Source organism: Aspergillus flavus, chromosome 1 (assembly GCF_009017415.1).
Source record: "Aspergillus flavus chromosome 1, complete sequence".
Lineage (NCBI taxonomy): Eukaryota > Fungi > Ascomycota > Eurotiomycetes > Eurotiales > Aspergillaceae > Aspergillus > Aspergillus flavus.
In genome coordinates, this window is record NC_092406.1 from 4,664,727 (window position 1) to 4,683,600 (window position 18,874).

Consider the following 18,874-nt stretch of genomic DNA (forward strand, 5'->3'; position numbering starts at 1 on the left):
GCGATCGGCTGAAACAGTGATATGAGAAGGAATGTCGAGATATGTGGACGCAGAGGAAAAGATTCCAGATAAGCAGGAGTAGAAAAACCAAATACAACCCGGACGCCTTTGTAAGAGCCAACCAACCAACCATGAATCCCGATTTCAACCATATACATGGCAATATTTCCAACTCTTCTTTTTTTTATCATTTCCCCTTTTTTGTGCCCCTAAGCTTGAACCCCCGGGACGGTGTTGGCAGATCAATGCTAATCGCTACTGGCACAACCTCGACATCCACAACTAACGCATTGTATCATTTGATCCTCTTTCAGTTGGGCCTTTGGAACGCGGCAAATACATGTGGCATTAAAATTCGTTTCCTTGGTCTGAATACAACGGAGACAACAAAGCTACGAAAAAGCGCGACGTCAGTGAAATGCTAATTCTAGGGTATTGGAAGACATTCAGAGGCAAAGCGCACCCTAAAGGATGAGAGAAAGCGGGGATAATACCTTTTCGTAACCTTGCTTCTTCCATTTAGCGATTAAGTTAGCATCCGCATAGTTGTTCTTAAGAAGCCAGTCATATAGTTGCTTTGATATAGCTTCCTTTTCGTAATATAAATCGTAGATATATCTTGAGCCTGTGAAAGGATCACGCGAGTTAACTACATTCGACAAAAATTGCAGGAGTAAGGGTATGCTTACGCTGATGGGTTATTTGAAAGATTGGCCACAGCATCTCATGTTTCTTCTTTCCATCATGTGGCGCATTCTCTGCGTCTTTCATCTTGTTACTGAACTCAAGTAGTGTGTCCTCGATGTCATCGAACCCCGCCGGAGGTGGTTTGCGGTTGCGGGAGGTTCGGATCGGAGGCATACTCAGTGTATCAATATTAGCAATGGGATGAATCTAAAGTAAGAGCCAGATGTTGTCCTTATAGACGTTTTTGAGGGTAGAGGGACGCTCCTTCAGGCTTCAGCTACAATAGTTTGGAATCAGCGTCCCTTTTCTGCCCCAGAGCACCGCCTTCTAAATATGTGGAAAGGAACTAAATTTGGTATGCGGTGTTGGGGATCAGTTCAGCTTCTTTAGTGAAACCCCTTCACTCTTCTACTACCCTGTTACTCGACTTACAATCGACGAAGCACCAGAACGACTTCCCTGAAATCAGGATGGATCAACAGCTCGACGTCTCCAAGCTCAGCGATGCTGACAAGAAAGAATTGAACCAGATCCTAACAAATGAAGCTCAGAAGTCGAACATCCAGCAGAGTAAGTGAATAATCCATCTAAACTTAGAGTTTGTTGCATTTAACACAATATACTAATGGACTATTCATTAGCCGTGCATCACCTCGCCGACGTTTGCTGGAAGAAATGTATCACTGGGAAGATTTCGTCCGGTCGCTTGGATCAGTCTGAAGAGACTTGTGCCCAGAACTGTGTGGAGCGGTGGATGGATACCAATCTTGCTGTTTTGAAACATCTGGAAGCTCTCCGCTCACAATAAGCAAGCTATGGTTCTGATAATGGAAGACTTGGTACATATGATGTCTTGTGATAATCAATATCGTGGCGAGGGGTGGTCAAACGTTTGAGATGGGTGCAATCTGTGTCTCTGCTAGCATGACAGCTGATTGAATTTGTACTGTATAACTAGAAATGATCAATGCATTCGCTAAGTATGGATGTGTCATTTCGCGTTCTTTCGTCGGTCAACCAGAGGTCTATCGGATGCACCAGGCTCCAGAAGCTCGCCTGCTTCCAAGGAGCGGTTCGGTAAAAGTACCTCTAGATAAGATTACAAAGAAAACTTCGAGGCCTACAGCACTACCCAAGTGGGTTCAGATTATGCATTGAAATGACACCTTTTATAACGATCATTCAGCCGTCGTTGCAGCACGGGTAGCTAACTGTATGACCAGGACTTATAAGCTACCGCGTTAAACAAAACAAGTTCACCAGACCCATAAAAAATTGATTCATCTAGACAATGGCAAGCTTGGTAGCCGCAATGTCCAGAGCATCCACATCAGGGGTTAGCCGAGCAAAGGCTTTCTTGGATCCATCGGGCCTGTATCCTTGTTAGAGACAGAATTCTCGAATGGAGTGTTTATCACTCTGCGCCATGATGGTCTTCATACCTGACAAGAGTATTGACCTTAACAGTGTCGACATCGTAAAGCTTCTTAAGAGCCAGTTTGATCTGGCGCTTGTTCGCCTTCACATCCACAATGAAAACCAGAGTGTTGTTCTCCTCGATCTTCTTCATCGCACTCTCGGTGTTGAGGGGGTAAAGAATGACCTTGTGAGAATCGAGACGAGGAGCATGAGGAATCGACTTGCGGGGGTACTTGGGCGACCGGGAGAGCTCAAGGGTCTTGGGGCGGTGGAAGGTGGTGGAAGTGCGGACCTTGCGAGCCTTGTGCGCCTGGTTGACGAGATATCTTAGCATGAAAAGGTACGTTTGATGCTCAACGGTGGTAACGTACGCCTACACCCTTCAGGACTGCCTTGGCAGCAGCGCCAGCGCGGTCGCTGGGCTTTGTCTTGCCTATAGAAATAGCCAATCAGCAAAACTGCGAGGATCATCTCTTCCAGGAACCGATATTTGAGATAGCAGAGTAGTTTGAGGTGAGAAGAACAGGGAACAAAATCCACGACGCACTCCCTCTCTTGACTTCAGTTCCCTCGTGCGGAACAATCACATATCAGTGTCTGCCATGCAGAAAAGCACAAGATGCTCTCTGAAACTTGCGCTTTCAAGCTCGACAGTCCTGCAACTCTGGGGGGAACATCAAATCGCTCAAAATCTACCCACCTTGCTTGTTATCCGCCTTAGGTGCCATGGCTGTCGTCCGGCGCTGTCGTGATGATTGTCGCGGTGTCGAATGTCGAAGTATTTCGAATGCACTCGCTTAGCGAAAACCCTACGGCTTTGCTCTGTGGGTCACCTGACCTGATTCTTAGTCCCACTGTTGTATTCTACGCCAAACCTAATATAGATACATGGACTCCACTTTTGAGACACAATAACTCCGTGACCATCGAATGGTAATTCTAGTCGTTGGGAAAGGTTGTTTTATGTCTGGACTCTGCATACTCCTTTTGTAGGTAGCGTGTACTGTACCTACTGCTCCTCTTTCACTTCCGTCCGAAAACCATACTTGTTTACAAGGCACTTCGTGGTAGGCAACTTCCAACCCTATCGCCTACTTGATGAAGGATCTTGAGGATTAGGTCTGCATCTTCTCCAAAGTTCAGCTATAAGACTAACATCGCACACCTTGTTCTTTTTTCACTCCTTTTTATTTTTATTTTTATTTATTTTTATTTTTATTTATTTTTATTTTTTTTTTTTTTTTTAAAAAAAAAAAAGGACAGAAAAGTACATATATAGTAAGCATGGCCTCGAGGAGATCTCGGACGAAAAAGGCCACGCTCCTTTCACATACTCGACCGCCAACAGTCAGAGCCAAACATGCAACCCTCTCATCTAAAGCCACACGCAATCTCATTCGCGGACATCATCGACTTCTCAAAAATCGGGCACAGGCTCTAAAAGCCAACGATGATCTTCTAGTTGAAAGGATCGATGCCCGGATTCGAGAGAATGGCGGTTTAGAAGGATATCAACTTGCTAGCAGACTCGGACAGTCTCTAGAACGCGGTGGAGACTCAAGTAAAGTTTTAGTCGATTGGCTAAGTCCACAATTATCGCGATTACAAGATACGAAGTCTAAGCTGCGGGTGCTCGAAGTTGGTGCTCTCAGCACCAAAAACGCTTGCTCTATGAACAACTTTCTGGATGTCACCAGGATCGATTTGAATTCTCAGGAGCCCGGAATATTAAGACAGGATTTCATGGAAATGTCACTCCCTCGTGGCGCTGCCGATCAGTTTCACATCATTAGCCTTTCCCTGGTTCTCAATTATGTCCCAGATGCCATTGGCAGGGGCGAAATGTTGAAGCGATGCGTTGCCTTCCTGAGAAAGTCACCCCTGTCTGGGTCACCCTTCCATATCTCACCTAGGCTGTTCCTAGTCTTACCTGTGGCCTGTGTCAAAAACTCGCGATACCTTACGGAGTGCAGACTACGGGACATAATGTCTAGCATGGGGTTTGTTCTGGAAAAGAGCAAGGAGACTTCGAGGTTGATATTCCAGCTTTGGGAGCACAGCCATGACTTCCAACCCACGTCGTTCAAGAAAGAGGTTTTGAGGACTGGCAAGATGAAGAACAATTTCGCTATTGTTGTCAAACAATGAAGGAGAGATACGCAATGACCGCAAGGCTGACTGGAAGGCTCTACTATACAGAAATCATATTCTCCGGCAAGAACGCCCACGCCGTTCCAACAATTGCCAATACTGTTGATATGAGTAAAAGAAGCCAGTCCAGGAACCACTCTTTCCGACTGATTTCTTGTCCGAATATTTTCAAATAAAACGCAAGTGGCAGAATGATGCAGATCGTAAAGCACAAGGCAGAGCCCATCAGCGCCATGATTCGGTCAAAGGATGGGCAGAGAATTGCCATTAACACGATAACCGCGACCACAAGAAGTCGTATAATGGCTTGCAATGACTGTCGAATGGTTGCCTGTGTGCTTTTGGGATTTTCTGGTGCTAAGCCAACGTGTGGCCCAAGCCCACAAAGGACTTCAACCGTAGCCACGAGAGGTCGACAGCTGTGTTAATCAAGGAATATGAGCTTGAAAAGGTCTATAGAAAGAGGGGATAGGCTTACTTCAGGGGCACTTTTGTGATCGGGATGATTGCGATAAAGATTATAATGCAAATAGATATTCCGCGTGGGTATTCATTCGTCAGCAGGATGTTGGCGGTGATTTCATCCCGTACTTCTTCACCAAACATCACCCATCCCACAATAGCCATTGCGCAATCCAGGGAATACTGTTGTGCATAATATGTTAGATATATACTGTTGCTTTATTTCTTTTCCCTTTCACCCCGTACCGTAAAGAGATATGTAGCCCACAGGCTCTTTCCATATTTACTTGGATGCCTCATATCTCGATATATATTGGGAAACACGCCATGGCCGCCCCAAGGTGCTTTACGGATTTGATAGAGTCAACTCATCTTCACCTTTGATCACCATTGCAAAGGACTTACACATTATCAACCCGAAGCTAAGAGGCACGGTCCGCCAGTTGTTTGGGAATAAAGAAGTTGTGGCTGGTTCGTGCAGGGAGCCCAGACCGTTTGGTTTGAGGAGCCCATCAAGGCATATTAACATGACAACTTCTAAGTGTTAGTTTGTGACGAAAAATGCTCGGGAGGAAAAGACAAAGGCATACTGGATGTGCAAGAGATTATACCCAAGATACTGGTCACACTAAGAAGTCGTAAAGGCACAAAGTTCAAAGGAATGAGCATAAAACCACAGATAAGTTTCCACTGAAGACTACTCAGTCCTGGAATTAGAGCCTGGAGGCTGTCAGCAAAAAGTACGACTAGGGCGACACAAGCCCCTATGAGTTCCAAACAGAATAGAAGACTTGTCACTAAGCGTGCATGGTTTCCAAAGCTTATGTAGGCCAAGTCAGCGTAGGTAACAAGACTCCGATCAACATCCAAGCACCTAGCAAGGATCCTTGCTGTGTAAGAAGTTACCACGGCAGCGAAGGAAAGAAATGTTAGACCAAGAAGCCAGCCTGCCTGCTTCATTGCCAGCGGGAGGCTCAAGAGTCCAATGCCGATTAGAACATTCACGGAGTTGAAGATCGTTTGCGGCACGGTCGACTGGCCAACAACAATACTCTCACGAGTACCATCTTCATGGTGTACCTGTTTGACGAGTAGAGATTCAGTATCCTCAATCGCAGGTGCATCAAGGCGGGCTTGTTGCTCCCTGTGTAGTTGTACAGCGTGTCTCCGGGTCGCTTCGCTAACGCGAGAGGATATGGTACCGTACGACGTTCCGGTGCTTCTATCCAACGAGGATCCGAAAATGCTAGCGATTCCTTTCGGCGGACTTCGGCCATCGAGGTCACAACCCTCTTCTTCAGTGTCGGCAGCAAGCAATGGCCGAGTAATATCAGTATCTCCGCCGAGCGATCGACGGTCTCGGGACTCAGCGGTGTCATTCACGATACAATCTTCGTCGGGTTCCACTGTCACAAATGAGGGACGGCGAGGGATTATTTCGGGGAACCCTGCAGCTCGTTGCCATGATCGAGCAAAACTATCAATACTGTTGACCCCGCCTGCTTGTCTGAACCGCGCGGAAAATGATGCTGGCCTGAATGATTTAAATATTTGCAGCTGGGACAGCACATAATTTGACAACTCACCTTAGTCTGTTGACAGAATAAGCATCGATCAAATATCCCGTGGGCCCTGCGGAATTCCCACGAGAAAATACATCGAGATCTGGTGGTAGATCTGGCGGATTTGAACTTGGTATCCTGATACCATGTGTGTTACGCTCGAGCGTACTAGAGTCTCCTATATCCTCGTCCTCAATTAGCGCTATTGAAGCCGGCATCTTTAATTTTTACTCGGGAGAGGAAGAGGGAGAAGTAGATGTGAGGGCGCTGGTGGTGTTGTGAAAGAGGAATCCAAAAACAGAAAGTAACAGGAAATGCGGCGTTCCAGAGGTCTCCGGAAACAAAATTGGATGAAAGTACGATAAGACTTAACTGAGCAGACAAATGATAAGATAGATACCCAGTTAGCTAATAGGTATCTTGAGATATATTACAACAAGGCGACTACGAGTGATGATAACGGGAGGCTGAAGAGATACACTAAGAAGCAAACAGAAAAATAACGGATTGGGACGAGTGCCCCTAAGTCTAGTGATAGTGCTTATACACTTGATTGAAAAGTGAACTTGGTACTCACCTGTACGTCTCATCTACTAGTACTTTACCCAAGTAAAAGTATCTTATTAGCAGTACTACAACAGCCATCGATTCAGTTACCACTAAAACTGTAGCAAATGTTCTGTACTCGTGTGACTGTAGTTCAAATTATTCAATGAATACGGGTACTGTAAGCATACCAGTCCTGCATACAATATCTGGTATATACATGGATATCCAGTTATACTCCTGGAGATACCTCATAGCGTGTATAAGTATTTCAAACCATATAAATATATGAAAGTACCTGTGCCTGGTAGTGGGAATCTATGGATTCTTATTTAGTACTTCAAGGGGCTGAGTGTAATATCTAATGTAATAGTTACATATACATAGTTTATTGTCAGCCATTTACCTGTAAAGCTCAGCAGTATCTACTATTACACACCTAGTAAAGGCTGGGTAGGTATATGTATGTATGTATACAGGTATGTACTATACGGAGTATCATATGCAATACTTTATATAACAATATTACAATACAGACATGCATGTATGATTATATCAGCAACTACTACCGACCTAATAGTATTCTTATGGTCACTGCCACCCCACGGTGCCTGATGAAATTTGCTGAAAACACCCCCGCTGCTGCATTTGGACGGCACATTGAACTAGCCTCAAGGTATGCAAATTGTCTCTCTCAAGTCCTGGCTCTATTGATTGTTTGTTCTCCCTCCCTATCTTAAATACGTCGCACCTCATTCCAACCCTTTTTTATTCTTCTACCATTATCTTTAACAGAGTTCACGAGTTGACACTGTCGGTCAAGTACACACGTTAGGCTTTTTACCCCCACCGGTCGTCCAACATCGTCGTGTCGCCCAACATGAGCGCGGCCCAGGCGAATGAAGCGGAGAAGAATATCGAAATATGGAAGGTTAAAAAACTAATCAAGCGTCTGGAGGCCGCCAGAGGAAATGGCACTTCGATGATATCTCTTATCATCCGTGGGTTCTTCCACGACCTCATCATTGTATATTGCAGCTAACACTATGCATTTCAGCTCCCAAGGACCAGGTATCTAGGGCGGCAAAGATGCTGGCTGAAGAATTTGTAAGGTTTTTGGGCGAGTCCATTTTTGGAAGGGAGAGGCTAACCGAGATATGTAGGGCACGGCTTCCAATATCAAATCCCGGGTCAATCGTCTTTCTGTCCTGTCCGCCATCACTTCCACGCAGCAGCGTCTTAAGCTATATAATAAGGTTCCCCCAAATGGCCTGGTCGTCTACTGTGGTGAGATTATCACCTCTGAGGGAAAGGAGCGTAAAATAAACATCGACTTCGAGCCATTCAAGCCTATCAATACGTCACTTTACCTGTGTGATAACAAATTCCACACTGAAGCACTGAGCGAACTTCTTGACTCGGACCAAAAGTTCGGTTTTATCGTTATGGATGGAAACGGTGCACTTTTCGGCACGCTTAGTGGAAACACCAGAGAGGTTCTTCAGAAGTTGAGCGTCGACTTGCCCAAGAAACACGGCCGTGGTGGTCAGTCAGCACTGCGTTTCGCGCGTCTTCGTGAAGAGAAGCGCCATAACTACGTACGCAAAATTGCTGAGCTGGCCGTTCAAAACTACATAACCAATGACAAGATTAACGTTGCGGGTCTGATCTTAGCTGGTTCAGCTGACTTCAAGAACGACCTCAACCAATCAGATATGTTCGATCAACGGTTGCAGTCTAAGGTGATCAAAGTTGTGGATGTATCTTACGGAGGAGAGAACGGTTTCAATCAGGCCATCGAACTTGCCTCGGAAACTTTGAGTAATGTTAAGTTTGTGCAGGAGAAGAAGCTCATTGGCAAGTATTTCGAGGAAATTAGCCAAGACACTGGGAAGGTCTGCTACGGTATTGATGATACTCTCAAGGCGTTGGAACTTGGCGCAGCGGAGACACTTATTGTATACGAGAACTTGGATGTCACTCGATGGGTCTTGAAAAACTCGACCGGTTCCGAAGTTGTCATTCACACAACCAAAGCCCAAGAGGAGAACCGGGACTTGTTCGTCGAGAAGGAAACTGGCACTGAAATGGAAGTTGTAGATCAGTCTTCGTTCCTTGAGTGGCTTGCAGAAAGCTATAAAGACTTCGGTGCAACTTTGGAGTTCGTTTCTGACAAATCTAGTGAGGGTAATCAGTTTGTTAAGGGCTTTGGTGGTATTGGGGCTATTCTCCGGTATAAGGTCAATTTCGAACAGCTTGCCGACTTTGAAGACGAGGACGAATTTTATGATGGTAAGCCTATTGTCCACGCTGAATGACTAGCATATCGACGCTGAAATACTACAGATTGACGGTCCAGCGACCTCGCAGGGAGCGAGGATGAAAGGCCAGAAGTCCCCAAAATGGGTCTTTTGACGGCTCGCCCTTTGTGGCATGAAGGCAGCCTTCATGGTGAACACATCGCTTCATTAGTAGGGACCATCATGCTGCCTGGACCGAACTCCGTCCAGCTGCTCAAAGGTATGCTCGCGCCCATCTGCCAGCAATGTTTTCCGGTAATTCCTAACAGCTATGCTGCCTGATAGGGTCATCCAAGCTCCGTACTATTCAGATTTATGTTACCTATAGGGTCTAGGTGGACACAAGGTGTACTTTGCAAAGGGATGGTGGATGTGATACGATGCAGCTACCCACAAGAAATTGTCAGCCCTGTGGCATTTGAGCCAGCGAGTTAGGATTGATTTATTCCAGAAAATTATGCCTTGTTGGTGTTACTGTCCAATTTCGTTCATTGTTCCTACATGCGCTCTTTATACATCATTGCCCGAGAAAAAAAAATGATAAAGAAAGGAAGAAAAAGCAAAACAGGGAGAGAGAGGAGGGGACTCTCATCTGTCTTTTTAGATTGGTTTGCTGTATTTGCGTATATATTCGGTACTGTACATTCACTTAAATTTATTCTGAACAGTTACTATTCTCTGGCCTTTACCCACGAGTTCGCAAGTTTGCATTTGCTATTATCAACTAAATGCACATCATTCATGATCATTCAGACCATGTTCCCAAATGTCTACAAGTCTCGGTAACACTCTGCAAATGACTTAGAATCTCAATTCCCACGCCTTTGTCCCCCGGATTATCGGCTGTCTGGCACTCAACCAAGAAGACATACTGCCAATTCTTCTTCTGACTTGGCCGGGAGTTGATGCTTGTAAGATTCATGCCATGACGCTTGAATATTAATAGAGCTTCCGCCAATGCCCCAGGGGCATATTGACGAACCATGAATGATATCAATGTCTTCCTTGCGGTTGCCGCAGATGCTCCTTGCACGCGGCGGTTATCCAAGTCTCCGAAAGGGCGCGGCGCTGTGCGGCCCGAGTTTTTGTTCCTCAGCACCAAGAAGCGCGTTGTATTATCGGTTTTGTCTTCGATATTCTCTTCTAAAACATCCAGACCGTGGAGCTCAGCAGCAAAGCGGCTAGCTATTGCAGCGCTTTGTTCTGTTTTTGCTTTTGAAACAATCTCCCCAGCCTTGGAAGTTGATGAGACATCCTGCCTTTCAATGCTTCTAAAGTATTTCCCAAGAAATCTTTCACATTGGCCCCAGGCTTGCGGGTGCGTATAAAGCTTAGCCACAGAACCATAATCCTGTTGACTGGAAAATACACCTCTTCGGGCCAAGAGGCAATGGTGCACTGTCAAATAATGCACGCCGCATACCTCGACGTCCTCGTAAAAACCGTTGGGGTCTGCCAGGAGGTCGAGAGTTTGAACGACTGGGCCGTTAGTTGAGTTTTCGCAAGGAATGATAGCATAATCTGCTTCACCCTGTTGCACTGCGGTGAAAGCGTCCGTAAATGATACACAAGGTAACAATTCAGCAGACTTCCCAAAGAACTCAACAGCAGCCTAGAATTTGGATTAATGATCTGCGATTTTTCTGGGCTTAGTGTCCTGACCTGATGTGAAAAAGATGCAGCAGGGCCCAGGAATGTTACAGTGATATGCTCCATAGCTGTTGAAATGGACTAAAGACAGAGAGGAAATTCCGCTGTACTTGCTTTACTAGACACCTCCGAGTGTATGGTGTATGTGGGGATACTATTTGAAACAAACAAGTCAAACAACATACGCAATCTTGGTTATTGAGGTTTAGTTAGCGAGCTTCTTCAATCACACTGTGACGGTTCCATGCCATCCCTATTTCCATCGCTGCTAAACTCAGAAGAAGCCCCTGCTATACAAGCCTGATAGTTTAAATGAAGAGGAACGTTTTACTCGCATTGGGGGGAAGAAGATCGGCAATCGCGTTGCGGACATACTCGTCACTTTGCGATCGCTTGCATCGCGAATTAACATCACGGATACTCCCTTTGCACTTTGATTATTTGCATACCCAGCCTTCCCATCTTCTGAGCTTGACATTAGCTGATCTTCTTCCGGGGGATCTTATATCGTCACGTATTCATACGGCTCTCCCCTCAGTCACCCATGCATCTCGTATGCCAGCCGGCCATCACCTGGCTTATTTTCCTCCGCAGGTTACGCTATCACAGTTGCTACCAGACGGTACTGATATCTTACATAGCCCCGGTGGACCTTTTGAGAGGCGTCTATGGGCCGGTGGAAGTGTGAGATTTCCTGTCACAGGTGGTCTGATTCTCAACGGCGCTCGAGCTGTCTGTATCGAAACAATTCGTGACGTAATAGTCAAAGGACGTCAAGGGGCAGAGAAAGTAATAGTTAAAATAGAGAGGCGAATGGGCGTGGTACGGGAGGGGGAGGAGGAAGGCAGTATCAGAGAGCGGATATGGAAGGAGACCGAAGACGAAAATGGGCATGCTACGATCATTGAAAATAGGAATCTGGCTTTTATGCGGAAGAAAACACAAGATGAATTGAACTTTGACAGAATGGATTTTGATAACTGTCAGAGAGTTATAAAACGTGCGCAAGTTCATCCAACGCGCTCCAAAAGTACATGCTGACACATTTTTTTTGTTTATTTCAAGCACCTCCTAGCCCCGAATATCGCCTTAAAATCAAGCCGACAAGATCATTACTGTTTCGCTTCTCTGCTCTTACATTCAATGCTCATTCCATTCACCTGGACGAGGCTTATACTCAGAATGTAGAAGGTTTCCGGAACCTCCTTGTGCATGGACCGTTGACTCTGACACTAATGCTCACTGTCCTTGAAGCACATCTCGCCAGGTCTGATCACACCATCAGGGAATTTGACTATCGAAATGTGGCTCCTCTTTATGTCGATGAACCTCTAACCATTTGTGGCAAGCCGAAGTCTGGAAAGGAAAATGTATGGGATGTATGGATTGAAGGAAAGAATGGAGGCCTGGCAGTACGCGGTACTGCTTTTACAAGCCCAGTGTAAGGAATGGGCTTCGCGTCTTTAGATCACCACGAGCACCGTCCCGATATAAAGTTTTTCGGCACATGCTAGTTCACCACTTGGGTAAGGCACTCTATATTCATGTTTCCAGCTGATGTAAAACCGCGAGAATGAGCAAAGCGCTGGTATAGAACTTCGGCCGTCATACTACAACCTTGATCTCTTCCACAACTATGCAGCCTAAACCATTCATTCATCGTCAAACTGTTCATCTAGTCATCTAATCATCATTAATGCGAGATTTCATACAGTAGATTTAGTTCACGGTGAGACAAGGTTCCAAAGACGTCTACTCTGCGATTTGGATTTAAGAACAGAGGTTACTTTATTTAAGTATTATCCCTTTATCTGGTATTGTGATCATGCTACCTTGTACGTAAAGTATGTCCGTCACCCGGCTATATGCGTGCGTACTAGTGGATTAAGCCACCGCATCAATAATACTAGCTACATAGTACTATACATTACTATATTTTATATAGCTCTACGGAGGGCGTGCACGGAAAGTTGCCGCCAGGTGGGGTTTAATACCACGTGACCTCCAACCAATACTAGAGCTTGAAGACTTAAGAGTGCATAATGCTATTGGTCTGTCATCCCTGACCGGACGGTCCACCGCGGACCTGGCGAGGACTTTCCATACACGGCTGGGTATTTTAGTAAAGAAAATGTGTCAATAAATTAGGTATCATATACAAATCTATTGACAACATCTAAATATCTAATAATCTAGTTTTTAACTGCAGAAAAAGAAAATCTTTTATCTAAGGTGAAAAACAATCATGGTAGGAAGGCAGGCGGGTATTAAGGCCAAGTGAAAGCCCGATTCTGGGAGACATGCTAAATACATACAAGCTCGTGTAAAGTACGATAGTATTGTCGTACTCTGTACAGAGTACGGAGTACTCCGTAGAGAAAATTAAAAAGGTCGGGTTTATGCCGGAAAAAAGTACTGCCGCAGGAATTCCACTAGTGGATAGACATCTTTTATATTTCTTCTCCCACAACATATTTCTCCTCCTCCCTTCCTTTACTTTCGAACAACCAAGGTGATCAAAGTCAGGCACTGCATGATGTTTGCAACGTGTCCTGTTTCTAACTTGAATCTCTGATCCATCTTAAACATTCGATTCCCTATACTCACCTAGATTCAATGGATCGTTTTTGGTCTGCGCCCCCTGTGACAAGGTACTCATCCCATATCATTATCAAGCTGCCATTCCCATAATCAAATGATTGACCCTTGTAATACTAGGACTCTAACTGCCCTTACTTTCGTTCAGTCCGCCTTGGTTTATGGTGGCCTACTAAGTGGTAGATATGTTATATTTCGACCGGGACTAGTTTTCAAGCTGCTTCCTGAGGCGTGGAGGTTATTGTCGTCATTCCTTCTGACAGGGCCGCGCCTCGACTTCATACTTGATCTCTACTTCAGTGAGAATCCGCGATAGCCTAGTCTCACCGCGGCACTAACATACAGTAGTGTTCAAGTATGGCAGTGCTTTGGAGACGGCATCACCACGGTTCAGCTTACCAGGTGACTTCTTCACGTACGTGTTCTTTGTAGCTACTGTTATTACGGTAAGTAATGGGACAGCTTTGTTTATCAGTGCCTTGGCAACCCTTCCCCCCTCCCGTTTTTTTGGTACCAACTTCTGCCTTAATAACCTCGCATATCTGCCCGCCCAGCCTTCATCTAGCTGAAGCGGTTCCTGGAAGTGAGGAAGATTGCCCCTGCATCTCATACAGTACCGCATTCGCATTATCATTTAGGGCTGCATGCGATGTAGGTATGGTGGGACGGCCTTTGAGATAGCCTACGTGATTAAATTCTGTTCACGTAGGTGGTTATGGTGCCCTACATATAAGATTCCTATTTTATGTCTTAGCAAAACAAACATGCTTATATCTGTTTGCTTCGCAAGTAGCCTTTCACCTGTGCTGACAAGTTAAAGCTCACCGCAGGTTGCCTGTTAGATGATGTAATTTTCACCCATGGTGAGATCGCTGCAGCATCCAGCATAATTTCACATACTAACCCTCGGTAGCATTAATCATGGCATTTGTCTACACGTTTGCCCAGGACAACAAAGGTAGAAAAACCTCCTTTTTTGTGGTCCAACTGCCTGTTGAATTCCTACCATGGGCGATGCTCACCTGGACACTTGTGCTTGGCGGGTGGCATGCAGCATTCAGTGAGAGTATGGGAATAGTCGCGGCACACATGTATGATTTCTTCTCACGCATATATCCGACGTTCGGAGGCGGTAGGAACTACATTGTCACGCCGACTGTTGTGCGGAGAATCTTTAGCGCCCATACGTCCCCCTCTCAGCACCGGGCCTATGGAACAGCTTATCGTCCGATTACTGAAGAGCAAAATCCATCCCAGGGCCGGGGTTCTTTTCAAAGCCCCTGGAGTAGTAGAGGACCTGGCAGAAGACTGGGCGGCGGCTAAAACAACCGCCTTAGTTGTACTATGATTTGATAATGGTAGTCTAGACACTGAGGTATGAGGTACATAGTTTTGACCTTTGGGGACAATGTAATTGAACAAGTACCTTAATCTGCAGCGAACGTCGATTGCAACAAGGATTTCAGAGTTTTTTCGTAGTTGTGGATCGGTTGCTATTCAAGTCACGGGATGTCTATTCAATTGGTAAGGGATTTTGCGCTAGCCTGTTTTGTTGTTAGACCGGTCGCCGCACTTCAAAATTTCCCATTACTGCTTTCTCGCTAGCGCCCCCAAAACTTTAGCTCGGCAGGTGCAATTTTTCCTGCATTCTTTTCTAACCTGCGCGCTCTCTTCCCTGGCTACTCTGCACACTCGGAGCAAGCCTGTTCAAAATGGCGGTCGCATTGGCTAAGGAAGAGATGGACTACACAATCAAGCCAGAGTCTGGCGCCTCCAACATTTCCACATCTGACTGGCCGCTTTTACTGAAGAATTATGACAAGCGTACGTTCGCATTTTACCTGTATTCTCGCAGAGCTCATTGGTATTCTGGCTTCGATGAGTTCATATATTGCTCTAGTGAGTAGCTTTAACTGATTGCACCTTTTACAGTCCTCGTCAGGACTGGTCATTTCACGCCAATTCCCGCCGGTTGTTCTCCTCTGAAACGTGACTTGAAGTCGTACATCAACTCTGGAGTGATCAACCTCGACAAGCCTTCTAACCCATCCAGTCATGAAGTGGTTGCTTGGATGAAGAGGATTTTGAGGTAATACCACAAAGATCAAGTCAAATAACAGGTTGCTAAATCCCTTGTTTTTATTCTTCATCAGGGCAGAAAAAACTGGACATAGCGGTACTCTGGACCCAAAGGTCACCGGTTGTTTAATTGTTTGTATCGACCGTGCCACTCGTCTGGTTAAATCGCAGCAGGGTGCTGGAAAGGAATACGTCTGCGTGATCCGCCTCCACGACAAGATCCCGGGTGGTGAGGCTCAGTTCAGACGAGCCCTTGAGACGTTGACCGGTGCACTTTTCCAGAGACCGCCATTGATCTCTGCTGTCAAGCGTCAGCTCCGTATCCGGACGATACACGAGAGTAAGCTTTACGAATTCGACAATGATCGACATCTCGGTGTCTTCTGGGTCAGCTGCGAGGCAGGAACATACATCCGAACTCTTTGTGTTCATTTGGGCCTCTTGCTCGGTGTTGGAGCGCATATGCAAGAGCTCAGGCGTGTAAGAAGTGGGGCTATGGATGAGAACAGTGGTCTGGTGACTTTGCACGATGTGCTTGACGCTCAGTGGATGTATGACAACCAGCGGGATGAGTCGTATTTGCGTAAAGTCATCAAACCTCTTGAGACCCTACTCACATCTTACAAGCGTATTGTCGTTAAGGACAGCGCTGTGAATGCCGTTTGTTACGGTGCCAAACTCATGATCCCCGGTCTTCTGAGATTCGGTATGTTTCACCTCTCTTACCATTTTCATATGGTGCCATATGACTTCCCAGGATATAGATGATTAATGTGAAATAGAGGCTGGAATTGATGTCAACGAAGAAGTTGTGCTCATGACTACCAAGGGTGAGGCCATTGCCATTGCCATTGCTCAGATGTCGACAGTGGAGTTATCTACTTGCGACCACGGAGTTGTTGCCAAGGTTAAGCGTTGTATCATGGAACGCGATCTTTATCCGCGGAGATGGGGTCTCGGCCCCGTCGCTCTGGAGAAGAAGAAGCTTAAGTCGGCCGGAAAACTAGATGTACGCTTATTCCTTTCTGTCCCTTCATTTTGCTTTGTGTTTTGAGTTGCCACTGACAGTTTGATGCAGAAGTATGGTCGAGCCAATGAAGCGACGCCTGCCAAGTGGAAGAATGATTATAAGGATTATAGCGCGCCAGAGGAAGCCTCTGAGCAATTGGCAGTTGAGCCAACGCCTAAGAGCGAAGTTGCTGTTCCTACACCTGAGCTGGACGAAGCTCCCTCGTCACCCCAAAATGAGATGGGAGTTGATGAGTCCAAGGAGGATGAAAAAAAGAAACGTAAGCGACATGAGGGAGAGACTCCCGAGGAGCGAGCTGAACGCAAGCGCAAGAAGAAGGAGAAGAAGGAAAAGAAAGAGCGACGAAAGTCCAAGCAAGAGAAGGAGGACAGTGATGACAGCGATTAAGGCTTCTCAGGAAGTCCCTTGGTTGCTTCCGGTGGCGAAGCCTTCCTGTATGGGGGAGTCTAACATCCCTTGTCTCTAAATCGCTATCGGAGCATCATTTGGGCATAATTCCTGTATCATACGTGTTTTTCTTTTTTATTGGAGTCTTGGGTTGAAAAGGGAAATCAATATCAATTGTTTTGTTTTATAGTTATATGCTGTTGAGTAATCGTTTCAGTCAGTGAGGAAAAGCGTTCCAAGGTATACCTTTTTTTTTCTGCTTTCTTCCAAAAAAAAAAAAAAAAAAAAAAAAAAAAAAAAAACCAACAACAACAACAACAACAGGAGAATGGCATCATGAGAGAATGCTACTCTCGTAGGTCTTGTTGGTATGAAGGATGTCTAAACGCTGATTGGCTAAGTTGCTCAGCCTAAAGTATCGTGACTTGGTGCCGGGTCTCCTATGTACGTGCCACTTCCATTCCCCTCTTACCCAGGTCCACGGTACATACCAATCGTACTGCTGATTGATATATGACCTTATACTCCTTTTCTCCCATTCCCCTGTGTCGGTGAGAGACCGTATACTTAAGGAATTTACAATAATCATGGCTGCGGAGCTTACGTCAACAAAGCTAAACGCAGAGAATCATTTGCTGTTGGTAATGCCTACCCAAGATCATCAGGTTCAGGTTCAAATTATATTGATTTCCTTCTCCCTCGTAGGACCAACCCCTCCTACGTCTACCTCATGAACTTGCGCGAAAGAATTTCAAATCAGTTCAGCGGATTGTTGAACGGGAAAGAGAGTATATTCTTCCCTCATTGAAGGCAACTGCCAGTATCTCGCCGTGCAATGGTCAAACACCGGATCAAACTCTCGCTGCTTTAGATGCTATGATATCTAGGATGCAAGGCTTGAAGCGGAAAATGGAGAACTTGCATCAGGAAGAGAGAAAGATCCATGACCAGTCAAGAAAGCGTATAGAGCACCTGGAAAACCTTCACCAGATACATAGTTTGGCAGATGTCAAGTATGATCAGTGGTCGAGGGTCCGATTAGATAGACTTGTGACAGACTATATGCTGCGATCGGGATATACGGAAAGCGCCCGGCAATTGGCCCATGAGAAGGATATCGAGGATCTCGCAGATCTCAATGTTTTCATCCAGTGTCAGCGGGTTGCTGAAAGCTTGCGTCGTGGAGAATCTAAGGATGCTTTGCAATGGTGCAGTGAAAACAAAGCAGCGCTAAAGAAGAGCCAGGTTTGTGTCCAGGTTCGTATGGATTGCAAACCGAATGACTAACATTCAATTGCAGCACAACTTAGAGTTCGAACTACGTTTACAGCAATATATCGAAATGGTGAGGACTGGGGACAAAGGGAAGCTTGTTGAAGCTATGATACACGCAAAAAGATTCCTTAGCCCTTACATCGATTCGCAGTCAACAGAAATTCATCGGGCGGCAGGCCTTTTAGCTTTCCCCCGGGACACGATGGCCGAGCCATATAAGGTACTATTTCATATCTACCTAGATCAGTTTCTTCATTTATTTTAATAACGTATGAGCAGTCGATGTATGCGCCTGACCGGTGGAGTTACCTTTCTGACCTTTTTGTTCGCACTCACCATGAACTCCTGTCATTGCCGTCGCGCCCCTTACTCCACATTGCTTTGTCTGCCGGGCTTTCAGCTCTCAAGACACCATCTTGCCATTCGGCTTATACGTCTTCAAGCTCTAATTCTCTGTCCACTACGACGTCAGTCTGTCCCATATGCTCAACTGAGTTACATGAGCTTGCGCGCAACATGCCCTACGCCCATCATACCAAAAGTTATGTTGAGAGCGATCCGATTGTTCTACCAAATGGTCGAATTTATGGCCAACAGCGCTTGCTAGAAATGAGTAAGAAAGTTGGTTGCGTTGAAGTCGGCAAAGTCAAGGACCCTACAACTGGAGAAGTATTTGAGGAAAATGAACTAAAAAAGGTTTACATCATGTAGCCATGGACCCGATACTC

At 45.7% G+C, this 18,874-nt stretch overlaps 11 protein-coding genes across 11 annotated transcripts; 7 read left to right on the top strand and 4 right to left on the bottom strand.

The window, feature by feature from the left end:
- Nucleotides 1-248: 248 nt before the first annotated feature.
- Nucleotides 249-861, bottom strand: F9C07_10804 (putative cell cycle control protein Cwf14/Bud31; the record flags this gene model as incomplete). The annotated part of the gene is made up of 3 exons (XM_071507496.1): nt 249-392; nt 495-625; nt 690-861. The coding sequence occupies 3 exons, from the start codon at nt 859-861 to the stop codon at nt 249-251; spliced, it is 447 nt and encodes a 148-aa protein (XP_071365965.1).
- Nucleotides 862-1,061: 200 nt separating this feature from the next.
- F9C07_2279881 (putative mitochondrial intermembrane space translocase subunit Tim10) lies at nt 1,062-1,752 on the top strand. The gene is made up of 2 exons (XM_041288024.2): nt 1,062-1,257; nt 1,329-1,752. The coding sequence occupies exons 1-2, from the start codon at nt 1,158-1,160 to the stop codon at nt 1,493-1,495; spliced, it is 267 nt and encodes an 88-aa protein (XP_041140347.1). The 5' UTR covers nt 1,062-1,157; the 3' UTR covers nt 1,496-1,752.
- Nucleotides 1,753-2,917, bottom strand: F9C07_2279882 (60S ribosomal protein uL23). Its single transcript, XM_041283925.2, has 4 exons — nt 2,807-2,917; nt 2,478-2,539; nt 2,130-2,416; nt 1,753-2,059 (listed from the first exon to the last, which is right to left on the bottom strand). The coding sequence occupies exons 1-4, from the start codon at nt 2,832-2,834 to the stop codon at nt 1,972-1,974; spliced, it is 465 nt and encodes a 154-aa protein (XP_041140346.1). The 5' UTR covers nt 2,835-2,917; the 3' UTR covers nt 1,753-1,971.
- A 387-nt stretch (nt 2,918-3,304) lies between these two features.
- Nucleotides 3,305-7,173, bottom strand: F9C07_2279883 (transporter). The gene is made up of 6 exons (XM_041288032.2): nt 6,306-7,173; nt 5,310-6,253; nt 5,125-5,253; nt 4,966-5,063; nt 4,736-4,902; nt 3,305-4,676 (listed from the first exon to the last, which is right to left on the bottom strand). Exons 1-6 carry the CDS (start codon nt 6,497-6,499, stop codon nt 4,298-4,300), a joined length of 1,911 nt encoding a protein of 636 aa, XP_041140344.1. The 5' UTR covers nt 6,500-7,173; the 3' UTR covers nt 3,305-4,297.
- Nucleotides 3,391-4,254, top strand: F9C07_10807 (putative methyltransferase-domain-containing protein; the record flags this gene model as incomplete). The annotated part of the gene is made up of 1 exon (XM_041283930.1): nt 3,391-4,254. The coding sequence occupies one exon, from the start codon at nt 3,391-3,393 to the stop codon at nt 4,252-4,254; it is 864 nt and encodes a 287-aa protein (XP_041140345.1).
- Nucleotides 7,174-7,381: 208 nt separating the features above from the next.
- F9C07_2279884 (peptide chain release factor eRF1/aRF1) lies at nt 7,382-9,812 on the top strand. Its single transcript, XM_071510404.1, has 5 exons — nt 7,382-7,543; nt 7,651-7,828; nt 7,885-7,934; nt 7,991-9,347; nt 9,413-9,812. The coding sequence occupies exons 2-4, from the start codon at nt 7,708-7,710 to the stop codon at nt 9,143-9,145; spliced, it is 1,326 nt and encodes a 441-aa protein (XP_071365966.1). The 5' UTR covers nt 7,382-7,543; nt 7,651-7,707; the 3' UTR covers nt 9,146-9,347; nt 9,413-9,812.
- A 60-nt stretch (nt 9,813-9,872) lies between these two features.
- Nucleotides 9,873-10,848, bottom strand: F9C07_10810 (chorismate mutase/prephenate dehydratase; the record flags this gene model as incomplete). The annotated part of the gene is made up of 2 exons (XM_041288031.2): nt 10,790-10,848; nt 9,873-10,739 (listed from the first exon to the last, which is right to left on the bottom strand). The coding sequence occupies exons 1-2, from the start codon at nt 10,841-10,843 to the stop codon at nt 9,873-9,875; spliced, it is 921 nt and encodes a 306-aa protein (XP_041140342.1). The 5' UTR covers nt 10,844-10,848.
- Nucleotides 10,849-11,089: 241 nt separating this feature from the next.
- Nucleotides 11,090-12,440, top strand: F9C07_10811 (uncharacterized protein; the record flags this gene model as incomplete). The annotated part of the gene is made up of 3 exons (XM_071507497.1): nt 11,090-11,777; nt 11,843-11,968; nt 12,032-12,440. The coding sequence occupies 3 exons, from the start codon at nt 11,090-11,092 to the stop codon at nt 12,220-12,222; spliced, it is 1,005 nt and encodes a 334-aa protein (XP_071365967.1). The 3' UTR covers nt 12,223-12,440.
- A 754-nt stretch (nt 12,441-13,194) lies between these two features.
- F9C07_2140565 (Der1-like family-domain-containing protein) lies at nt 13,195-14,935 on the top strand. Its single transcript, XM_071509173.1, has 5 exons — nt 13,195-13,428; nt 13,496-13,674; nt 13,724-13,821; nt 14,196-14,238; nt 14,289-14,935. The coding sequence occupies exons 1-5, from the start codon at nt 13,394-13,396 to the stop codon at nt 14,696-14,698; spliced, it is 765 nt and encodes a 254-aa protein (XP_071365968.1). The 5' UTR covers nt 13,195-13,393; the 3' UTR covers nt 14,699-14,935.
- Nucleotides 14,936-15,087: 152 nt separating this feature from the next.
- On the top strand, nt 15,088-16,871 carry F9C07_10812 (pseudouridylate synthase family protein; the record flags this gene model as incomplete). The annotated part of the gene is made up of 5 exons (XM_041288023.1): nt 15,088-15,199; nt 15,308-15,464; nt 15,529-16,160; nt 16,237-16,463; nt 16,533-16,871. 5 exons carry the CDS (start codon nt 15,088-15,090, stop codon nt 16,869-16,871), a joined length of 1,467 nt encoding a protein of 488 aa, XP_041140340.1.
- Nucleotides 16,872-17,458: 587 nt separating this feature from the next.
- On the top strand, nt 17,459-18,857 carry F9C07_10813 (putative negative regulation of gluconeogenesis; the record flags this gene model as incomplete). The annotated part of the gene is made up of 4 exons (XM_071507498.1): nt 17,459-17,512; nt 17,577-18,116; nt 18,172-18,366; nt 18,426-18,857. The coding sequence occupies 4 exons, from the start codon at nt 17,459-17,461 to the stop codon at nt 18,855-18,857; spliced, it is 1,221 nt and encodes a 406-aa protein (XP_071365969.1).
- Nucleotides 18,858-18,874: the final 17 nt, after the last annotated feature.